Raw genomic sequence first — 17,210 nt, forward strand, 5'->3', positions numbered from 1 at the left:
GCACATGTATAAATGCCCATCAAGTTGTTTCCATGTCCTCATTTAGGATAAACTCTCCATTCCTCCAACCCTCTTCTGGTTTGAATTAATCTGTCTCTAGGTAACCTGAACTGTACAGCATATTCTAATAAGCCTGCACCAGTGTCTTGCACAAAAAGAGTCAATGCTTATTGTAAGTCATTCATATGTGGATACTACAATGTATTTTCATAAGTTTTACAAGTTCAGAAAAAAGGGCAGAATATATATATCCTTGGCTTATTAAAAAACCCAGAACTGTTTAATGAGCTAGCATTATCTGCTCTATAACCTTAATATACATGTCTTTATCCTGCCCCACCTGTGAGTGATGAAGTCTAAGCTTGATTTTATTACTGATTAATACTTGCCATGAGTCTTTTCAGAGTTTAAAAACCTGCCATCTTTTAAAGAGAAAAGAAATCTATGAAAAAATAAGAACTATAGAATCCTTTTCCTCTTGTGCTGAAATGATTAAAAAAGCTCCAACAGCCAGATGATACCATGCTTTTCCCAAGGAGAATGGCTTCCTGTTACACACAGGAAAAGGCTCATATTGTTCCTTTCTTTATCTTTGAAAAGCCAACTAAATTTGTTCCATTTCATTCGGAGCTCCACTGCACGGAGAGAAAAGAAAAGAAATCTCACAACAAAAACTAAGGGTAAGTCCTGCAGCCAACCCATTTGTTGTTTCTTAGGTCTTATTCCAATTTAATTTGGCATTTGTTGGTGTTTACAGATTATATAGTAACACAGGTTCCTTAGGATACACGTTGTTTACCAAATTTTAGTCAGATAAAATACTCTCATTTTAAAGGCAGACAAGGTTCCTTGGGTGAATTTGATATCTTTTATCAGACCAACCCAAATAGTTGGAGAATAGTTATTAAGCAAGCTTTCAAGTTCCAAAACCCTTCATCAGGCTAAGGAAGTTTCAGCAGTTGGTGTGTGCTCTTCCTGGATGGAATGAAAAGTAAAGAAGCCAGGGGCTGGGCTGGGGAGTCAGTTGTCATTTTAAAGGTGCATCTTTAAGAAGTTACCAGTCTCTATTGAAATTTTGAAGGTATAAGAAGGCACTTAACTACACTTAGAGGGTTATTTTGTGATTAGGATGAGATTAGCAATTTTCAAAAATTTACATTTCAACTATGTGGTTTGTAATAATATGGAATAAAATCCTACTTAAATTGTAGGGAAAAATATTATTTCACTCAAACTTCCACACTAAATCTGAAATTGCCTAACTTGAGAAATTAATTACATGATCTGCATTATTATTTCTTGAACATGTGACTCCATCAAATATTTAGAAATAGAGCTAATAAAATGCGAGCTCTCTTAGGATGCTTGTGTGTGCTCTTTATTTTATAAGTGTTTCACCACATACTGCAGGAGTTTTGTTTGGACAATTTTAGACTTTCCAAGCTACTTCAAAATAAGGAAAAGCTTCTATTTAACAAAATCCCAGATGGCTGCAATATTGCGTTTATGAAATCTATACCACTCAAGATTTAAAAACTCCAGAGCTGTCAGTCTTTTCTCATCATTATTAAAAGTTCACTGGAAATACAACCTAAAGCCATTTGGTTCAATTGGTTGATTTCACTATATTAGAAGGGACATTCTCAGCTATGCTTGTGGTTGCAGCTATGTTTTGACCTCTCACTGACAAATAGTGATAAAAACCAAGGATTTTATGCAGACAACAGGACAAATATTTTACTATCCCATTTCAGAAGGGCTGATGTCTAAAGCAGGTTTGACATACCATGATGGACACTTTTCAGTAGACATATTTTAATTGTTTTGCCCATTTAAAAAAAAATGGAAGGGGAATAAAACATGGTGCTACTCTATCCATATCTAGACACATGCAGGATGCCTAAAAAAAATAATTTCATATTCAAAGAGTGAAGTCTTGACCAAAATTGAATCCCTTGATATTTAAAAAGAAATTCATACATCCCCTGAACTTTGAAGCAAAGACTTGTCAAAAGCAAATCCAACCAAATAGGCTTTTTGCCAACCTTAGCCTTTATTTATTAAAATTTCCTGCAAGAAAACCATGTCATCTTTTTTTTTTGGTTTAGTTTTTTTAAGCCTTTCTTTTGAAATATTTTCTCACTGGAGTTTAGTCTAGTCACTTTTAAGATATTATCACACAGGAGTTTTCTGTCCAAACTCCATACTGCCATCTACAGAATATAAATTCTACATTACTTCTTTGTAAAAGCCACTCTGCCATTAAACGTTACAGATAAAAATTTAATAGGTCTCCTCTATCTGCTTGTGAGCTTCAGTGCTTTGACCAATCTAATTTCTAATCACTCTTATGAAAGCCTTTCAACTTCTTCTGTCTGCAAGAATGCCTGAATTATGGAGGTTCTCTCACTTTCTTTTAGCTAAGAGGCACATTGCTTGCAGTACATTGTAATAAAAGCCCATACTTTTAAACTATATGCCACACCCACAGTAAACACCCTGGGTATTACACAAAATCAGAATTATTTTCTTTAAAATGTGCAGTTAAATGGTGTATTAAAAAGAAGTAAAAAAGAAAGACTATTAATTATAGGGTAAACTACAGTTATAAGAAAAGACGGTGCCAAGCTCCAAATTTGGACCTGTAGTCCCCTAGTAGCACAAAGGAAAATTGGCCTGAATTTCCAATTTAGTCCCAAGCTTGGCCATGCTTAAAACAATACTGGAGGGGATAGGGTAGGGGAAAGAGGTACTTGGAGGGCGGAAACATTATCAAGAGTTTTGGAGTGAGCGTGGGTGGGATAGATGATGAGAAGCAGTTCCACAAAACTGAGTTTGCTATAGCAAATGAATGATTTACCTGTCTTCCTAAGACATGGCAGTAGAGTTGGAAGCAGTGTCAGAGCACATAAGCACAATTTATAGATCTTTATTGTAGGTTGTTATCCATGTTCTTTAACTTCTAAAAGTTTAAAGTGTGAGATGAATAAGTCAAGAAAAGACTCTAATCTACACTCCTTCAATTTTCTTACAGATTATTTTGATCAGATAGATTATGAACATTTTCTAATGTCTAACTGAAATGTAGCTAAAAATCTCTGAAGGGTATGTAATTAGAAAACATTTTAAACTGTTCAACATGGCTGAAATCTCGTGAGCTCAAATATCCAAAATCTGATTTCAAAACCAAATTCAAATGTTTCAATATTCTAAACGAGTAAGCCTGGAACTAGACTCAAAAGCCTTTGTTTTAAAACTGAGATCTAACATCTACCTTCTTGAGCTACTTCAATAAAAGGGTATTGGAAGTATTATTTTATATTATAATGGAGTGAAATAATAAACATTGTAGTTGTGGTATTTTCACAAATACATTTGCATTAGCCAGCGTCAGGGAAAACAGCATTATGTGAACTAGAGAGGGAAAAGAAACTCTGCCAGGATATTCCATTTACATTGAAACAGGAGGTAACACTGGAAACAATGTTACATTCTAGCTTGACATTCAGAATTGTAACAACCAATATATGATTTTTATTAAATTATGTTGCCTTTTCTGTAGTTAAGACATGATCAAGATGAAGTTACCTACTGCTGCAGGAGTTGCTGTCTTACTACTGGTTAACACAGTCCAAGCTGAAGTCTGCCCTCCTTCTTGCATATGCAAATCACCCAAAGGAACGAAGATCCAGCTAATTGACTGCAGCTCAAGGGGACTAAAGGAAGTGCCTGCCCTGCCTGCTAGTACCAAGCAACTTTATCTACAGAATAACAGCTTGACCACTGTTCCTACTGGTGTATTTGACGGCTTAGTCAGCCTGGAAGAAGTGAACGTACTCAACAATCCCTGGAACTGTGACTGCCACATTCTATATCTCAAACTCTGGTTAGAAGACTTCAACTCTTCTCTCACCAACCTCAGCTGTGCAAGCCCAGCTTCCATTGAGGGAAAGCCTTTGAACCAGTTAAGTGGGAACGAGCTGGATGGCTGTAGGGCACTTTTCCCAATCAAATGCCTTGAGTTCTTTTGGCGGGATCTTGTTTTGATCATCTTTGCAATAATTGCACTTATTTTAATGGCATATGACCTGAAGCACTTCAAAAAGCTAGCCATCAAGTTACTGTGAGCCAGAATGAGCCTTTTGGCCTACTGCTGCAAAAGCAGAGCCTAGAAAACTACAAATCACAATGAGATGTCATAATCACTAATAGCTCTCTTCACTAGAATAGCAAACTTCCCCGTCACAAAGGATGCAATTGCACAGGAAGTACAAGTTCAGAATTAAGTCTATTGGGATGGGTCCCAAGATGGAAAGCTTGGATCCTCACATATCTCTTTCCCCAGAATTCAGGTATAAGAGCTTGATTTGTACCCATCTTTAAACTGCACTTAATGTACTTATTAGCAAGTCACAGTAAATTAATCTTAATCCTATATTAAGCTGCTTTCAATAAGCATGTAGCTGTTTTAGGAAGTTTTATTTAACTCTAATCTGTGATTCTAAAAGATGTAATTTCACATTTTTGCCATTATAGTCTCAGCTCTTCTCACAGAAGTTTTTACAATGTAATGCTAACTAACTAGCTTTTGCTAATGTATAGATACAGATGTAGTATACAGATTACAGTATATCATAATTACTAAGTTAGATGCCAATCCTAACTCTGACTCTGTGTACCCCTATGCTGATATACAGTCATATTGGGTAGGGACACACTTGCAGTCACATTCAGCCATTCTATCAAACAAAGCAGTTTGCTATGCATCAGTGACCTGTTTTTTCAGTTATTTACTGCTCCCTCAGTCAGTGTCATTTGTAAACTTTTTTATTTGTGGTTTTGTGTTCTCTTTCAAATGACTGATTAAAAGAACCAAACCTTGCTGGCCTTTCCTTCAGAAGTTTATTTACAGCTTTTGCCAAAACAGTACAATAAAATGATATTATAAAAACAGCATTTATATAAATTGTAACTTTACTAAAAATATATAATAAGATTATCCATTGTACTAGTTAACACAAAATTAAAACAGAACATGATGTATAATGATATCAAAGAAAATGTTAAATGAAGTCATGAATGATAAAATAAAAGAAGAAAATTCTATTTGATTTTGGCCCTTATTTTTTTGTTCAAGTAGCACAAATATACATAAGGTGTATAGGACAAAAAGAATTCAGATTTGTTTTTTCTTCATTAGCCTACTATTTAGTATTTCCCATTAATGAAGAGATTAATTTCCCTCTCATTTCTTCAAAAACATACAAGACCACGGATAATTATTTACGTCAGCAATCACAATCTTTCTACAAAAGCATAATCTGTCTGAATATGGAGTCCAACACAACCTGCCCATGGTGATTTGCCAATCTCAATCTAGTAGTGCCCTCTCCTTGTTTGTACTTTTGCTGGGCCAAAGGAGTATTTTATTAATCTTATAAAGGGGGAAGTTTGCAAGTCTCACTGCCAGCATATCTGTCTGCATGCTGCCATTTTTAATTCTTAAATGTATGTTTTGTTTTAAATACCAGGGAAATATTGGATAAGTGATTTTCAGTACATTTGTCTGGAGGAGAATATAGATATTCTTTAGTCATCCAAACCAAGGTTTATTTGGCAGAGGAGAGGCTTCCAAAATGCACTATTTGGTAGGCATAATATATCTAATTTTCACTCAGTAATTTAGGGTTCTCAATTGAGCTAAAGTGCTCAAATTTTATCAGTCCAATTTCGAAGTGGTTTTCTGGTGAACCATAGCAACCCTTTGCTTCAGTCTAAGACCATGTGCCAGGCTTCCTTTACCATTAAATTGCCAGCACCTCATGAAGACCACTGTCAGTAACTCCTGTATCTAGTGTCCGTTTCTTTATCTGGTAGCGGCTGTAGGGCCAAAGTCTGTTTCTGCGAGTGATGGAGCACGGCTAGAACTAGATCCTGTCATGCCTTATTGCTAGTACAGGGGGAGCCCAGGGTCATAATTGGCTACCCCTGCACCAACAAGTGGAAACTTCGGTGGCTGGACACTCTGCACATAATGGGGCTCCCGGCTGTCAAGTGTACTAGGCTGAGGGATCGCAGTTGATGTGGTCTCCCAGCCATGGAGGTGCCTGGGGCACCCCTGCAGCTGGGTACCCTGTCAGCTGTGAGCTCTCAGTCTCTGGGGTGTACATGGGACCCCAGCTGAGAGCCTGACCAGTTGATGGGGCTCCCAGCCACATGTTCATGCATTTTAGTATGGAGCAACAAAGTTATTACACATTAGGCATGACTACATGAGACATTTACTGTGCAGTAGACTTATTAGCACAGTAAACATTGTGCATCTAAACATGTGCCCCTATTAGGCTGTAATAAATTAATTTATTCTGCAGCAGGATAGTATTTGTATTTCTTTACAAGTACTATTATGCTGTGGACTAAAACACTTGGCAGCAGTACACATGTAAATGCTGCCCTTGCTGGCTGGGGCACAAGGTGCTGCCTGCTCGCTAGTCCCACATTGAAACACCCTCATGCTCCAGATAGCCCTTTTGCAGCAGGATGAGTCAATGGGGAGCAGCCCTGGGCTGGCAGGCTGACCCCCCTGGGCCGCCTGCTAGCTGGGGCTGCTCCAACCCTGCTCAACATGCTGTATTAAGCAGCAGAGTTTATTGCATCACATTAATATGGACATGCAGACACACCCATTTTTTGGAATAACTTTGTGACTTAGTTCTCCTTTTATCACACCATTAATTGATCTAAATGTGTGATGGGTAACACATTAAGCTGTAATTAATTGGTTCTGCTACCTGTGGAACCCTTGCTTATACTGACTAGATAAAGCATATTATATATAGGGTCATATCTCTAGGAAGAAAGTAAGTGATACTTTACAGGAAGCAGTGATTCTGAAGAGGACTTTGGGGTCACGGCGAAAAAAAAAAAAAATCAGCCAAACATGACTCCCGGGGCTGTTCTACAACTGAAAGGAATAACGAGATCAAGGAAGGGGGAGCTGGGAGGCTACATTATCTCTGTACTTGGCACTAAGTTGATAGACCCTGGAAGCCTGCATCCAGTTCTGGTGTCCACAGTTCATTATGTCTGAGCCCTCTCCTCCAGTTCTTCAACAGAACCATGAAAATGATTAAAGCGTTGGAAAACATGCCTTATAGGAACTCAATGGATATAGCTCCCCCAAAAAGAAAAGATTTAGGGATGACTATCACTAATTAATGTTAGATAACTGCGCTGTTCCAGGTCCAAGGAGAGAATTACCTTCAGTGGTGACCAAGGTATATCTGTATCCCTTACTAGCCCTGCAGTGATGTTGCTCAACTTAAAAAGGCTTTTAAGTTATCAGGTGAGAGACCAGAACTAAATTCTATCCTTACATCCATGCCTGATTTCAATGAGAGTTATGCATACAAGTTAAGAATTTTTTTTGGCATTGCTAAATTTTGCATGCAAAACGTGACCTCTTACAGGACAGGACAATTGGCAAGAACCATGGCAATATTATGGTTTGTGCTGCATTGTAACTTATGACTGCTTTTTCTGCACTAAGCTGTTACATTTTTGAAAATTAACTGCCATTTTGTGAGGCAGTGTTAATACAGTATATAAGAGAAGTGCACTTTCCCATTATATTCTTTTCTCATTTCCTCTAATCTGAAGTTAAGCATTCAGACTAAGTGCAGATGGCTGCCTTTATGCATAATGACAAATAAATGTTGGTGTACTGGCTGTAAAAATGGGTCACATTCTGCTCTGTGAAACCCCACTGAAGTCAAATGAATAGAAGAAATAACAGCATATGGCAAACAACGTAGGAAAATATTACATTTAACATGTGAGTAACAAAGCAGGATGTTGCATTATATTCAAGTACACATAGATATATAAATGGAAGTTTTCTGATTATTATCGACATGTTAAAATGTTTGTTCTGAATAAGGAGCATAGAAGAGAGAAAAACCTGTCAAAAGTCTATCAAACATGCAGAAGTGTTGCTTTGGGATGAGGCACTTCCTGGCTTCTGGTATTCTGAGCCCAAGAATAAATATAGACAAGCAGTGTGGAGGAAAAGGGAAAACCAATTCCACTGCAGCACTTTCAATTCCATGAAACAGAGTTCTGTTTATCACTTCTGAACCACTTGGCTTTTATCTGAAGACACTCTGAAAAGGAGGCAGCTGAAACATTAGCTAGAGCCTATAAAGTGGTGTTCAAGTGCTTATCTGGTTTGGCCAACATGGTTTATTTAAATGCTACCATTGCTTACAGCACTTCATGAAATGAAAACAGGAAAATACCATGTCTGGCACCTAAAATACAACATGTAGGCAGAGTTCCCAAAGCAGTTTGCAAGAGAGGCAGAAAACCCCACACTTTCCTACTCTGCCATTTCACACTGTCAAGAATGCAAAGTAATGAATGTACTTTTCTTCGCATCTGTATGACTTATGGTAAGTGTTACATTTTTTTTAAAGGAATTTATGCATTCTTTTGTAACATATGCTTAGTGAACATATACTTACCCTGTATTTAAATAACGATGGAAGTAAGAGTTGCTGAATGGGTAAGAATAAGCTCCAGGAAAGGTAGGCACTATGGGAGGAGAATCACTTTAGCATTTGCTCAAAGATAAATGTGTAATCCATTTTATAGGTAACAAGAAAGACATGATCTTGCAAACCTTCTACATGTTTAGTTCTATCAAAAGCAAATGGTAGCATTTCATATGAGGGGACAGAAGGCCTGGGGTAGATTTCAATAACTCCAGTATTAAGTAGACTATTTTACATTTACAGGGTGCTGTCCTTTCCAGACTCCAAAAGCAGTGACTGCTCCACTGTAATAAGGTTCAGACAAATTCATTGTTTCATAGACAAAGTTGTTGAAAAGCAACACAGAAAAAAACTGCTATTGTTAGTATCAATGGCAGCAACCAACTAATACATAGTATGGTACACAAAATGACCCATTGCAAGAACAGCCATATTAATAGACTTAATAAATTCAGTGCTTCCACATCTGAGTGAATGCAACAGACTTGGACCACAAATTAAACAAAAATTGATTTTCTACCTCCCCAGGCAAGGAAAAATTACATATAATTGTTGATCATATATTAACTTAAGATGCTGGTTCATATTCATAAGATATTTAATTAACTCTTTCTTATCATGAACATAAGGAAGAGAAGACAAAAATCTTCAGTCATTGAAAATTCTACTATGAAGTGTAATTTGTACAAGTCTCAATTAAAAAGATTTGAGCTTTGCTTTAGATTTAACAAGAAAAATAGCCTTATACAATATAAAAGAATAAAAATAAAATCAATTGATCATAAGAAATATTTGTGATCATGCAATAAGGTGAGAGTATATTTATGGAATAGACCATTAAAATAGTGTAGTGGAAAATATTTTTAGGCTTCACTTGCATGGAAATATCTGGTTAACCACGAGGAAAAGAAAAAGAAAAAAAAAAAAAAAAAGCAGCTAAGCCTCTCTTCTCTTAAACAACTGACATAGTTAAAAGCTTCATAAGCTATAGCACACTGAATAATTCAACATGAATAACTTTAATTTACCTTAATGTATTCATTCAGGATATGACATAATTAGGTCTTATTAAAGATCCTTTTTAAAATTTCATTCATAGTAAGGTTGTGTTACTTCTTTTGCTATTTGTGACTGATAAAGCTACAGTATTATCTGGAAAAGAGCTACTGACTTTAATGCAGCTAAACAAAAACAAAACAAACAAGAAACCTGAGAAGTTAAGTCACTTGTTAAAGTTTCTGTCCTGTTCTCAGAGAACACCTAGCACCAAAGCTGCTCCACAGGCCTTATCCAAAACGTGGTAAAGTCAGAGTAGCTTTTCCATTGTACTGAACATGTGAAATCCATTCAATTTTTTTCATTTGAAATGTTATATGGCTAAATTGTTCTCTCTTTAACAGGTTTCGCCCCTTTTGATCTGCAAGTTTCATCAGTTCTCCCACTCTTGCATTCTCAAATACAAAGTGACTCAGTCCCACAACAAGCATTTTGATAAGTCTGCATTTCACCTATCAGAGGTTAGTTTTTCTGATATTAGGTTTTTGCTGCTCTTTCAACAACAAGATGCACCATAGGAAATAGTTTCCAAACAAGGGCATGTCTACATCCTGTATTATGGAGTATTTCCTTTTGAAAGTATTAAAGCATAGTGCAGTAAATGCCTGTACTGTGCTGTGCCCATAGCATGCAGTTAGTTTTAGCTGCTATGTCGCTGTAGCATGTTGTATGGCAACATAGGACATGTAGACATGTTTCAGGAGACAGATTTTGGCTGGTATAATTGCTTTTGGTGCCTTATATTAGTACTTAACAAAAGGTAGATGCAAACATAATAGGTGCCTGGTCCACAAAATTAAGCCAGAGGACTTCAGCACCAAAGAGTAAAGCCTCCACCAACAGTTTTGCTAAATACAGTTAATTCATCAGCATGTAGCAGGCTACTAGATATATTCACGAAATCATGAATACTTCATGCTTGTCCCTTTGGTAGATCAGGAGTGTTAACAGACATGCACACATAGAGAACATCAGTGCACGACAGAAGATCCATTAGCATAGGTTGCTATTTTGGCCAACTCAAGCTATCCTACGCCTGATTTTACATTGTCTAGGATTTTATATCCTTATTTACAACTGTGCCAAGTGAATGGTACTATTTTACTTACAATAAAGTTAAAAAAAAGAAAAGAAAAGAATGGGAAGTAAAGAGTTCATGCATATGAGATTCTTTTTTTGAGGGCAACACAACATAATTTTTTGCAGTTTTATAATCCTTTGTAGAGGGAAGTTGGGGTGTTAAAAATTAGGCCCCATGTGATTTAGAAACATTACACTGGAAGGGATAATCTGGGCCATAGGCAGGTCCTTTTGGAGGCCAGAGGGTAATGGGTAAACCATACATCAGACAGCCATGTAGGGTATGAACATATGTACATTTGGAGCCATTTCAAAAGGGGACAGGAAATTTGTTTCAACCAATGAAACAACTCTACTTTCAACATTGCTTTATCTAGAATTAAACTTGAAGCAGATCAGCAGCTTTCCCTTTGAAATGTTTCCAAATGTACATGTGTCCATAGAGGCATCAACAGAAACTCGGGATCTTTCAAATAGAAAACAAATAAAAGCAAAAAACTATGATGTGTCACTGAAAAAAGAACAGGTGAAACCATTAATGCCTTATTCAAGATCAGACAAAGGTAACAGCAGAACCTGGAATATAACCCACAAATACTCACTGCAGACTGAATCCTGGAGAGAGCAACAAGCCATTCCCATTTTAAAGATCAAATTCCTTAAAATACAGTTTTCCAAATTCATGTTACGGATTTTTCACAGCTGTATTATTAAAGAAAAAAATACTAGTAAATTGCTGGAGGCAATGATTTTTATGGGTGATACTTTTTATTGGACCAACTGTTAGACAAGCTTGTTGCAGCAGTTGGTCCATGCAGTTGTTCCAATAAAAGGATTCATAGATGTTAGGGTCTGGAAGGGACCTCACGAGACCACTGGGTCCAGCCCCCTTGCACTTGGGCAGGAATATATCACCTACAAAGATATATTACCTACAAAAATCCTTGCTTCTCGCATAATTCTTGGACCACCACAGCTATGTCTACCCAACACTACTGATAAATTGCTATAATTCTATCATGGTTGTGTAATACAAATGGATTTCAGTCTTGCTTGAAGTTCACTATCAACACCTCTATAACATGTGTGTGTATTAAGTAGAGTACTTTATTACGTAATACAAATGCCAGACAACTTGCCTTGGCTTTGACTTGGAAGAGCAACCACTTAAGGCAGCATTTCCTAATCTTGGAGTTGCAACCCCATTTGGGGTCACAATGATAAAAAAATGGGGTCACGCACTCCCAGGGAGGGAAGCATGGGAGCACATGTGCCCTCCAGATTCGTGCATGGGGCAGGGGTGGATGGGGGCTGCCCACTATGGGCTCACGGCCCCCTGCCCTGCTGCCCTCCACCCAGGGCCTCCAAGGCAGAGCTGGGAAGGGAGGGGAGGCTCAGTGTCACCACTGGGAGCCTTACGCACTGCCATAATGAGGTGTCCCTGCCCACCCAGCAGCAGTAGGGGGCACAACTTTGCACCACCATTGCTGCTGCTGCCACGTGATCAGAGGGGGCTTTGCCATTGCAGTGTAGCCAGTGTGGAGCTCTCAACAGCAGCACCAAGCCTCCCTGCCCTCCTTATGGACTGCAGAGGCTCTAGGGGGAGGGAGCCCCAAGCCTGCAGTGGGCAACCTGCATCCTCCCTCAGCCAAGGGCTCTGCTCCAGCTGTGCCACCCATGTGGGGGGAAGGGATAGGGGGGTGGGGAGCTGGGCTCTGCTCTGGTCGCAGCAACCACCACCTGCCATGGACAGCAGCCAGAGCTCAGGTGCTGCTGTGGGGGTAGGGGGCTGTGGCTCTGGTCATGTAGCCCTGACAGCTGGGTGCCCCCACTGGCAGGGTTGTGGGGGGCAGGGGGCTGCAGATTGTGAGTGGAGTGTACCAGCAGAGCTGAGGGAGTAGGGAACTGTGGGTGGGTCACCTGGGGTGTGGGGGAGTGCAGGTTGGGAGTGAGGGATCATGCTGAGGAAAACTTTGGGAGACACTGACTTAAGGGCACATAAGTTGAAATACATTAAAACATTATATGGATGCTCATTTAATCTGTTAATGGCCATTTTACTTGCCCAACCTGACCCCAGAGGTATGACACACTTCAATATAAGCAATACTAAAGTACAGACAGTCAAAAAGCCTAAGGCTGAATCAATTCAATCTTTGCAGATTAATCTAAACTGTGTAGACTGAGTTGATAAGCAAGTGAACAGACATTCACTTCCGATTCCGGAAGTGCAGCTACATGCCTGCAGTGGCTCAGGCCAGAAGCTAGATGGCGCTAGAGCATGCCCCCCTGCTTGGCTGGAGCAGACAGCTTGGGCCAAGGCTAGCCCACCAACCCTACAAGGGAGAGCTGGGGGGGAGGGGGATGTGTGAAGCATCCTTGGATGCTGGGTGACTGTGAGTTAATTTGAATCTGGAGGGGTTTATTATTATTAAATCAGTTCTGGCCATTTTGAAAGTGGTTTATGTGCACTGAACATCTGATCGCTTATACCAGTTTATATGTAATCTTTGTCCTTAGCCACAACTATTTTCCTTCAGTTTCCTGCTTGTCCTTATGTAAATGTGGTCTAAGAGTGAGAGAAATGATTAGTCCTTATACCTAGTCAATCCCTAGCTTTGTTAAGCTGGTCAGCAAAAATGCCAACTGGTGGCTTGGTTAAGCTTTGATTATGCGAATATTTGGAACCATGACAAAAACAGCCACTAGACATTTGAAACTTCCCAATCCCCAGTATTGTAAAAGATTGGTAAAATAAAGTTTACCTAGTACTGATGAATCTTCCCACTAATATGTTTCTAAGGACAATGAGCTTCTTTCTCTACTGCCTTCCACTTTCATAGCTGTTTACACCTATACAAAAATTCTTCTTAAAATACTAGCACCGTCTCTCACTTTAGCAAAATGTACACATGTACAAGCACCTAAATGAACGTTCAGGTAGAAAGGAGCATACACTTTCAAAAGTATTTTAGCCTATTTCACTTCTCTCCCCTTTCTTTCTATATGCCAGTAGTGGAATAAAGGATATCTAATGGGTTATCTTTCAGCCATTCTGTAGTTACCTAAACTTCATCTCTTGAATTTATGGTGGTATTTTCACAAGACATTCTATAGATTGGATTACAGTTTAATTAACGGCAGTCACATTCTCAGAGATCCGTATTCCAGGATGAACTGGGGGAAGTATCCATGTAATGATGCACCACCTCTTTTCAGTTTAGGCATTATGCTCTCACTGGTTCTCAAAAATTTCCATTTTCAGAATGTTTGCCTGTCCAAGATTGCTGGTGCTTTTACTCCTGAAAGCCTCCTTCACAAATCCCTGCCCCCATCAGTGCATGTGCTCCTCTTTGGGTCCTGCGTCACTCAAGGTAGACTGTGGCTCTAGAGACCTGGATGCCCTTCCTCTTCTACCTAATGCAACAGAAGAACTTTATCTGCAGTACAACCAACTGAAAGCAATACCTGCAGGAACATTTGACAACCTTTGGACCCTAAAAAGGATCAACTTATCCAGCAACCCATGGCACTGTGACTGTGAGATTATCTACTTAAAAGTCTGGTTGGAAGACCAAGCAGACAACATGGTTAGCAATGAGGTTATTTGCTTCACTCCACTTTCACTTAATAAGAAAACACTCTCTCAGTTGAGACAGAGTGATTTTACCTCTTGCTCCAGTGCTAGAAGACATTGTTTTGACTTCGTGCTCACTGATGCATTTCTCTTGTTTCTTGTTCTGCTCTTGTTGACTTTACTGATCTGTGGTGTCTTGGCTGCAAAAAAATCTAAGTACAGAACGAACGTTTCTAGTGATACCATGGATTGGCCCCCTGCATCACCTTCAATTTCGATTGAAGTCAAGAGAATAACTCCCAATTAAGAGAATAATGCCCAGGACTTTAAGCAGTACATCATGCTAGCGACTTGTGCGAGTTAAAATATTAGGTAGGAAAGATGGTTCATTAGAAAAGCATGCGACTGTAAAAACCAGATGAGAATGGCATGTGCAGGGACTATATAAAGCATGACATATAAGTATAGGGCCTGACCTTGAAAGCCACAAACTAATGAATTAAATCCTGACCCCACTGAACTCAGCAGGAAAACTACCATTGCCTTCGATGGAACCGTAATTCCATGCAAGTTGCAGTACTTACTTCCAGGGTTGGTCCTACTGAAATTAATGATCTACACCAGTGGTCTCCAACCTCTTTGAACAGGAGATCACTTTTTGAATTAAAAAGCAACCCAGGTTCTACCACACACCACCACCCCTCCCCACAGCAGGTCAGTCTGTGGGGAGGCAGATAGAGGTGGAGGAAGAAAAAGTTATTTGGAGGCACCCCCCCACCGCAGAAGGTAAGTCTGTGGAGGAAAGGGTGGGGAGGAGGGGGGACAGATTGAGGCCCCAGCAGTGAGGGAGGGAGCAGGACACAGGTAGGAGCAGGGGCTGGGGTGATTGGAGCCCTGTGTCCCCTGGGCCCCCGCTTATCCCACCACCTGGCCCTGCTCAGCTGGGGCATAGGATGGAGTTGTGAGTGGCTCGTCCAGGTGGTGCCCAGTGTGGGGAGGGGATGGTGGCTCCTGCCACTGCATGCACTCCAGGAGGCCATGGGTGTTGTGTGCTTGGGATCTCCGTGGGGCAGGCTGCTGCTGTGGGCTGGGGGGCTGCCACAGGCTCTTCCCAGCACAGGGGTTGGGTCATGCCGTGCTCCAGGCGGGCGGTGGCAGCGCTGGGAGGGTAGGCTAGGGGGACTATGGCAAACTTTGGGGCAACTCCAGGCCCCCCCCACCGCCGTAGCCCCAGCTCAGGGCCACTGCTGCAGGAGTGTTGGGCCTGAGTGCAGCCTGGCCCAACACTCCTGCCAGGAAGAGCCCAGCACCACCCCAGCCCCAGCCCACAGCAGCAGCCCACCTTCACTCTGCACAGATCTAGGGGCACATACTCACCATGCCCTCCCAAGGTGCATGCCCCCTTCTCCCAGCACCTCCCTGGATGAGCTACTAGTGGCTCTGTCCCACACCCTGCCCCAGCTGTGCAGTGCCTGCTCCATCCTCAGCCCCACTCCCTCCCACACTGCTGCATGTGTGCCCCTCCACACCCCTGCTATAGCTGCCCACACTGCCCCATGTTTGGGGGGGGCACATGCCCCCCCCAATCTGTGTGTGGGGCAGAGGTGGCTGCCACTGCACATTGGGCTTAGCACCCCAAACCCCACTGCAGCTGGCTCAAGAGCAACCTGATGCCACATGTGTTCTGCTGCTGGGCTGAGCTGCACCCCCGCCCACCCAACAATGGGATGCACATGGTGTTGGGCCACTCCTGGGCCAGCTGCAGTGGGGCTCAGGGCACAAAGTGCAGCAGCAGCTATCTCCACCCCATGCACAGATGGGGGGGGCATGTGCTCCCTGGGCCTGTGCTGGGGTATGCAGTGGTGGGAGCCCCCCATGCCCCTGGACAAGCCACCTGGGCTCCCATCCTCCTACCACCCAGGGCCCCACTCACTTTAGCCCCTGCTCCTGCCTGTGCCACCCTCCATCCCTCACCATGGGGGCCTCAATCTGGCCCCCACCTCCTCCTTCCCCCACAGATCGCATGTGCTCAGCCCCACCCCAGATCAACTGGAAGAAGCTTTGTGATCGACCAGTCAATTGGTGACCACCAATCTGCACCTAATAAAAAGAGCTTGCAGATGTTTTGCCTTTCATTTGAGTGAACACTATTTGCAGAAAATGAAAACTGCCAAGTTTATATAATATTTCAAACAACAATTTTATGTTGTTTAAGACCATAGATTTCAAAATAAAAATCTATATTTATCATTAATACATTTTTTATTTTTCACCTTTCTGTCCATTTAGACAGTAAAAGTATCACTTATGCTTCTAGCAACTATGTTACTTTTTTTAATGTATTGAAAACATTAAAATGTTTGAGTTTTGTCTTCGGTGCAAATGAAACACACAATGGTATTCAAAGAGCAGAGTTCACAGCTCAGAATGCTTTCCATAAGAGACCAATCAGAAATTCCTAAAATTTTTCAAACTTCAGTTTGGGATTTTTAGTGCCCAAGTTCAATAGCACTTGGTTTCAAGTTTTTCATGCTGCCCATTATGGATCTGTGTTGTTAGTTTGAGCCTATTTCAAGTTACAATCAATGCAAATAAAAACAAACTGTGCAGACAGCCTGTTTCTGCTTGAATGTTTAATGTTCCTGGATATCTAAGTGTCCTGGAACCAATGCCTGAGGTTCATGTATACTTTTGTATATGCCTTCATGTAGTCTGCTCACAATTACTATGTGTATAGAAGGCTTATTTGTAGCTATACTTACACCCACAAAGATAAGCGCACAAGAAACTTGCACATTAGAAGGCATGAAATTGTTGGCCTTAGGTTTATGAAAATCAGTACTTTACTATTTCATAAGGTTTATTATAAAAATAGGAAATTGCCTTTTGTTTTCTGAAAATCCATTATTCGTTCATTTGATTAAATACAATTTTTGCGTCAAGAG

General features: G+C 40.6%; 1 protein-coding gene and 1 long non-coding RNA gene across 2 annotated transcripts; both read left to right on the forward strand.

The window, feature by feature from the left end:
- The first annotated feature begins 574 nt into the window (after positions 1-574).
- GP9 (glycoprotein IX platelet) lies at positions 575-5,111 on the forward strand. Its single transcript, XM_059715847.1, is given in 3 exon segments — positions 575-680; positions 3,563-4,110; positions 4,113-5,111. Coding segments are annotated over 2 exon segments (621 nt in total). The 5' UTR covers positions 575-680; positions 3,563-3,569; the 3' UTR covers positions 4,193-5,111.
- Positions 5,112-8,206: 3,095 nt separating this feature from the next.
- Positions 8,207-16,878, forward strand: LOC109285089 (uncharacterized). The gene is made up of 3 exons (XR_002092757.2): positions 8,207-8,450; positions 9,953-10,069; positions 13,954-16,878. It is a non-coding gene; the product is annotated as an uncharacterized LOC109285089 (long non-coding RNA).
- Positions 16,879-17,210: the final 332 nt, after the last annotated feature.

This window comes from Alligator mississippiensis, chromosome 12 (genome assembly GCF_030867095.1).
Source record: "Alligator mississippiensis isolate rAllMis1 chromosome 12, rAllMis1, whole genome shotgun sequence".
Classification (NCBI taxonomy): domain Eukaryota; kingdom Metazoa; phylum Chordata; order Crocodylia; family Alligatoridae; genus Alligator; species Alligator mississippiensis.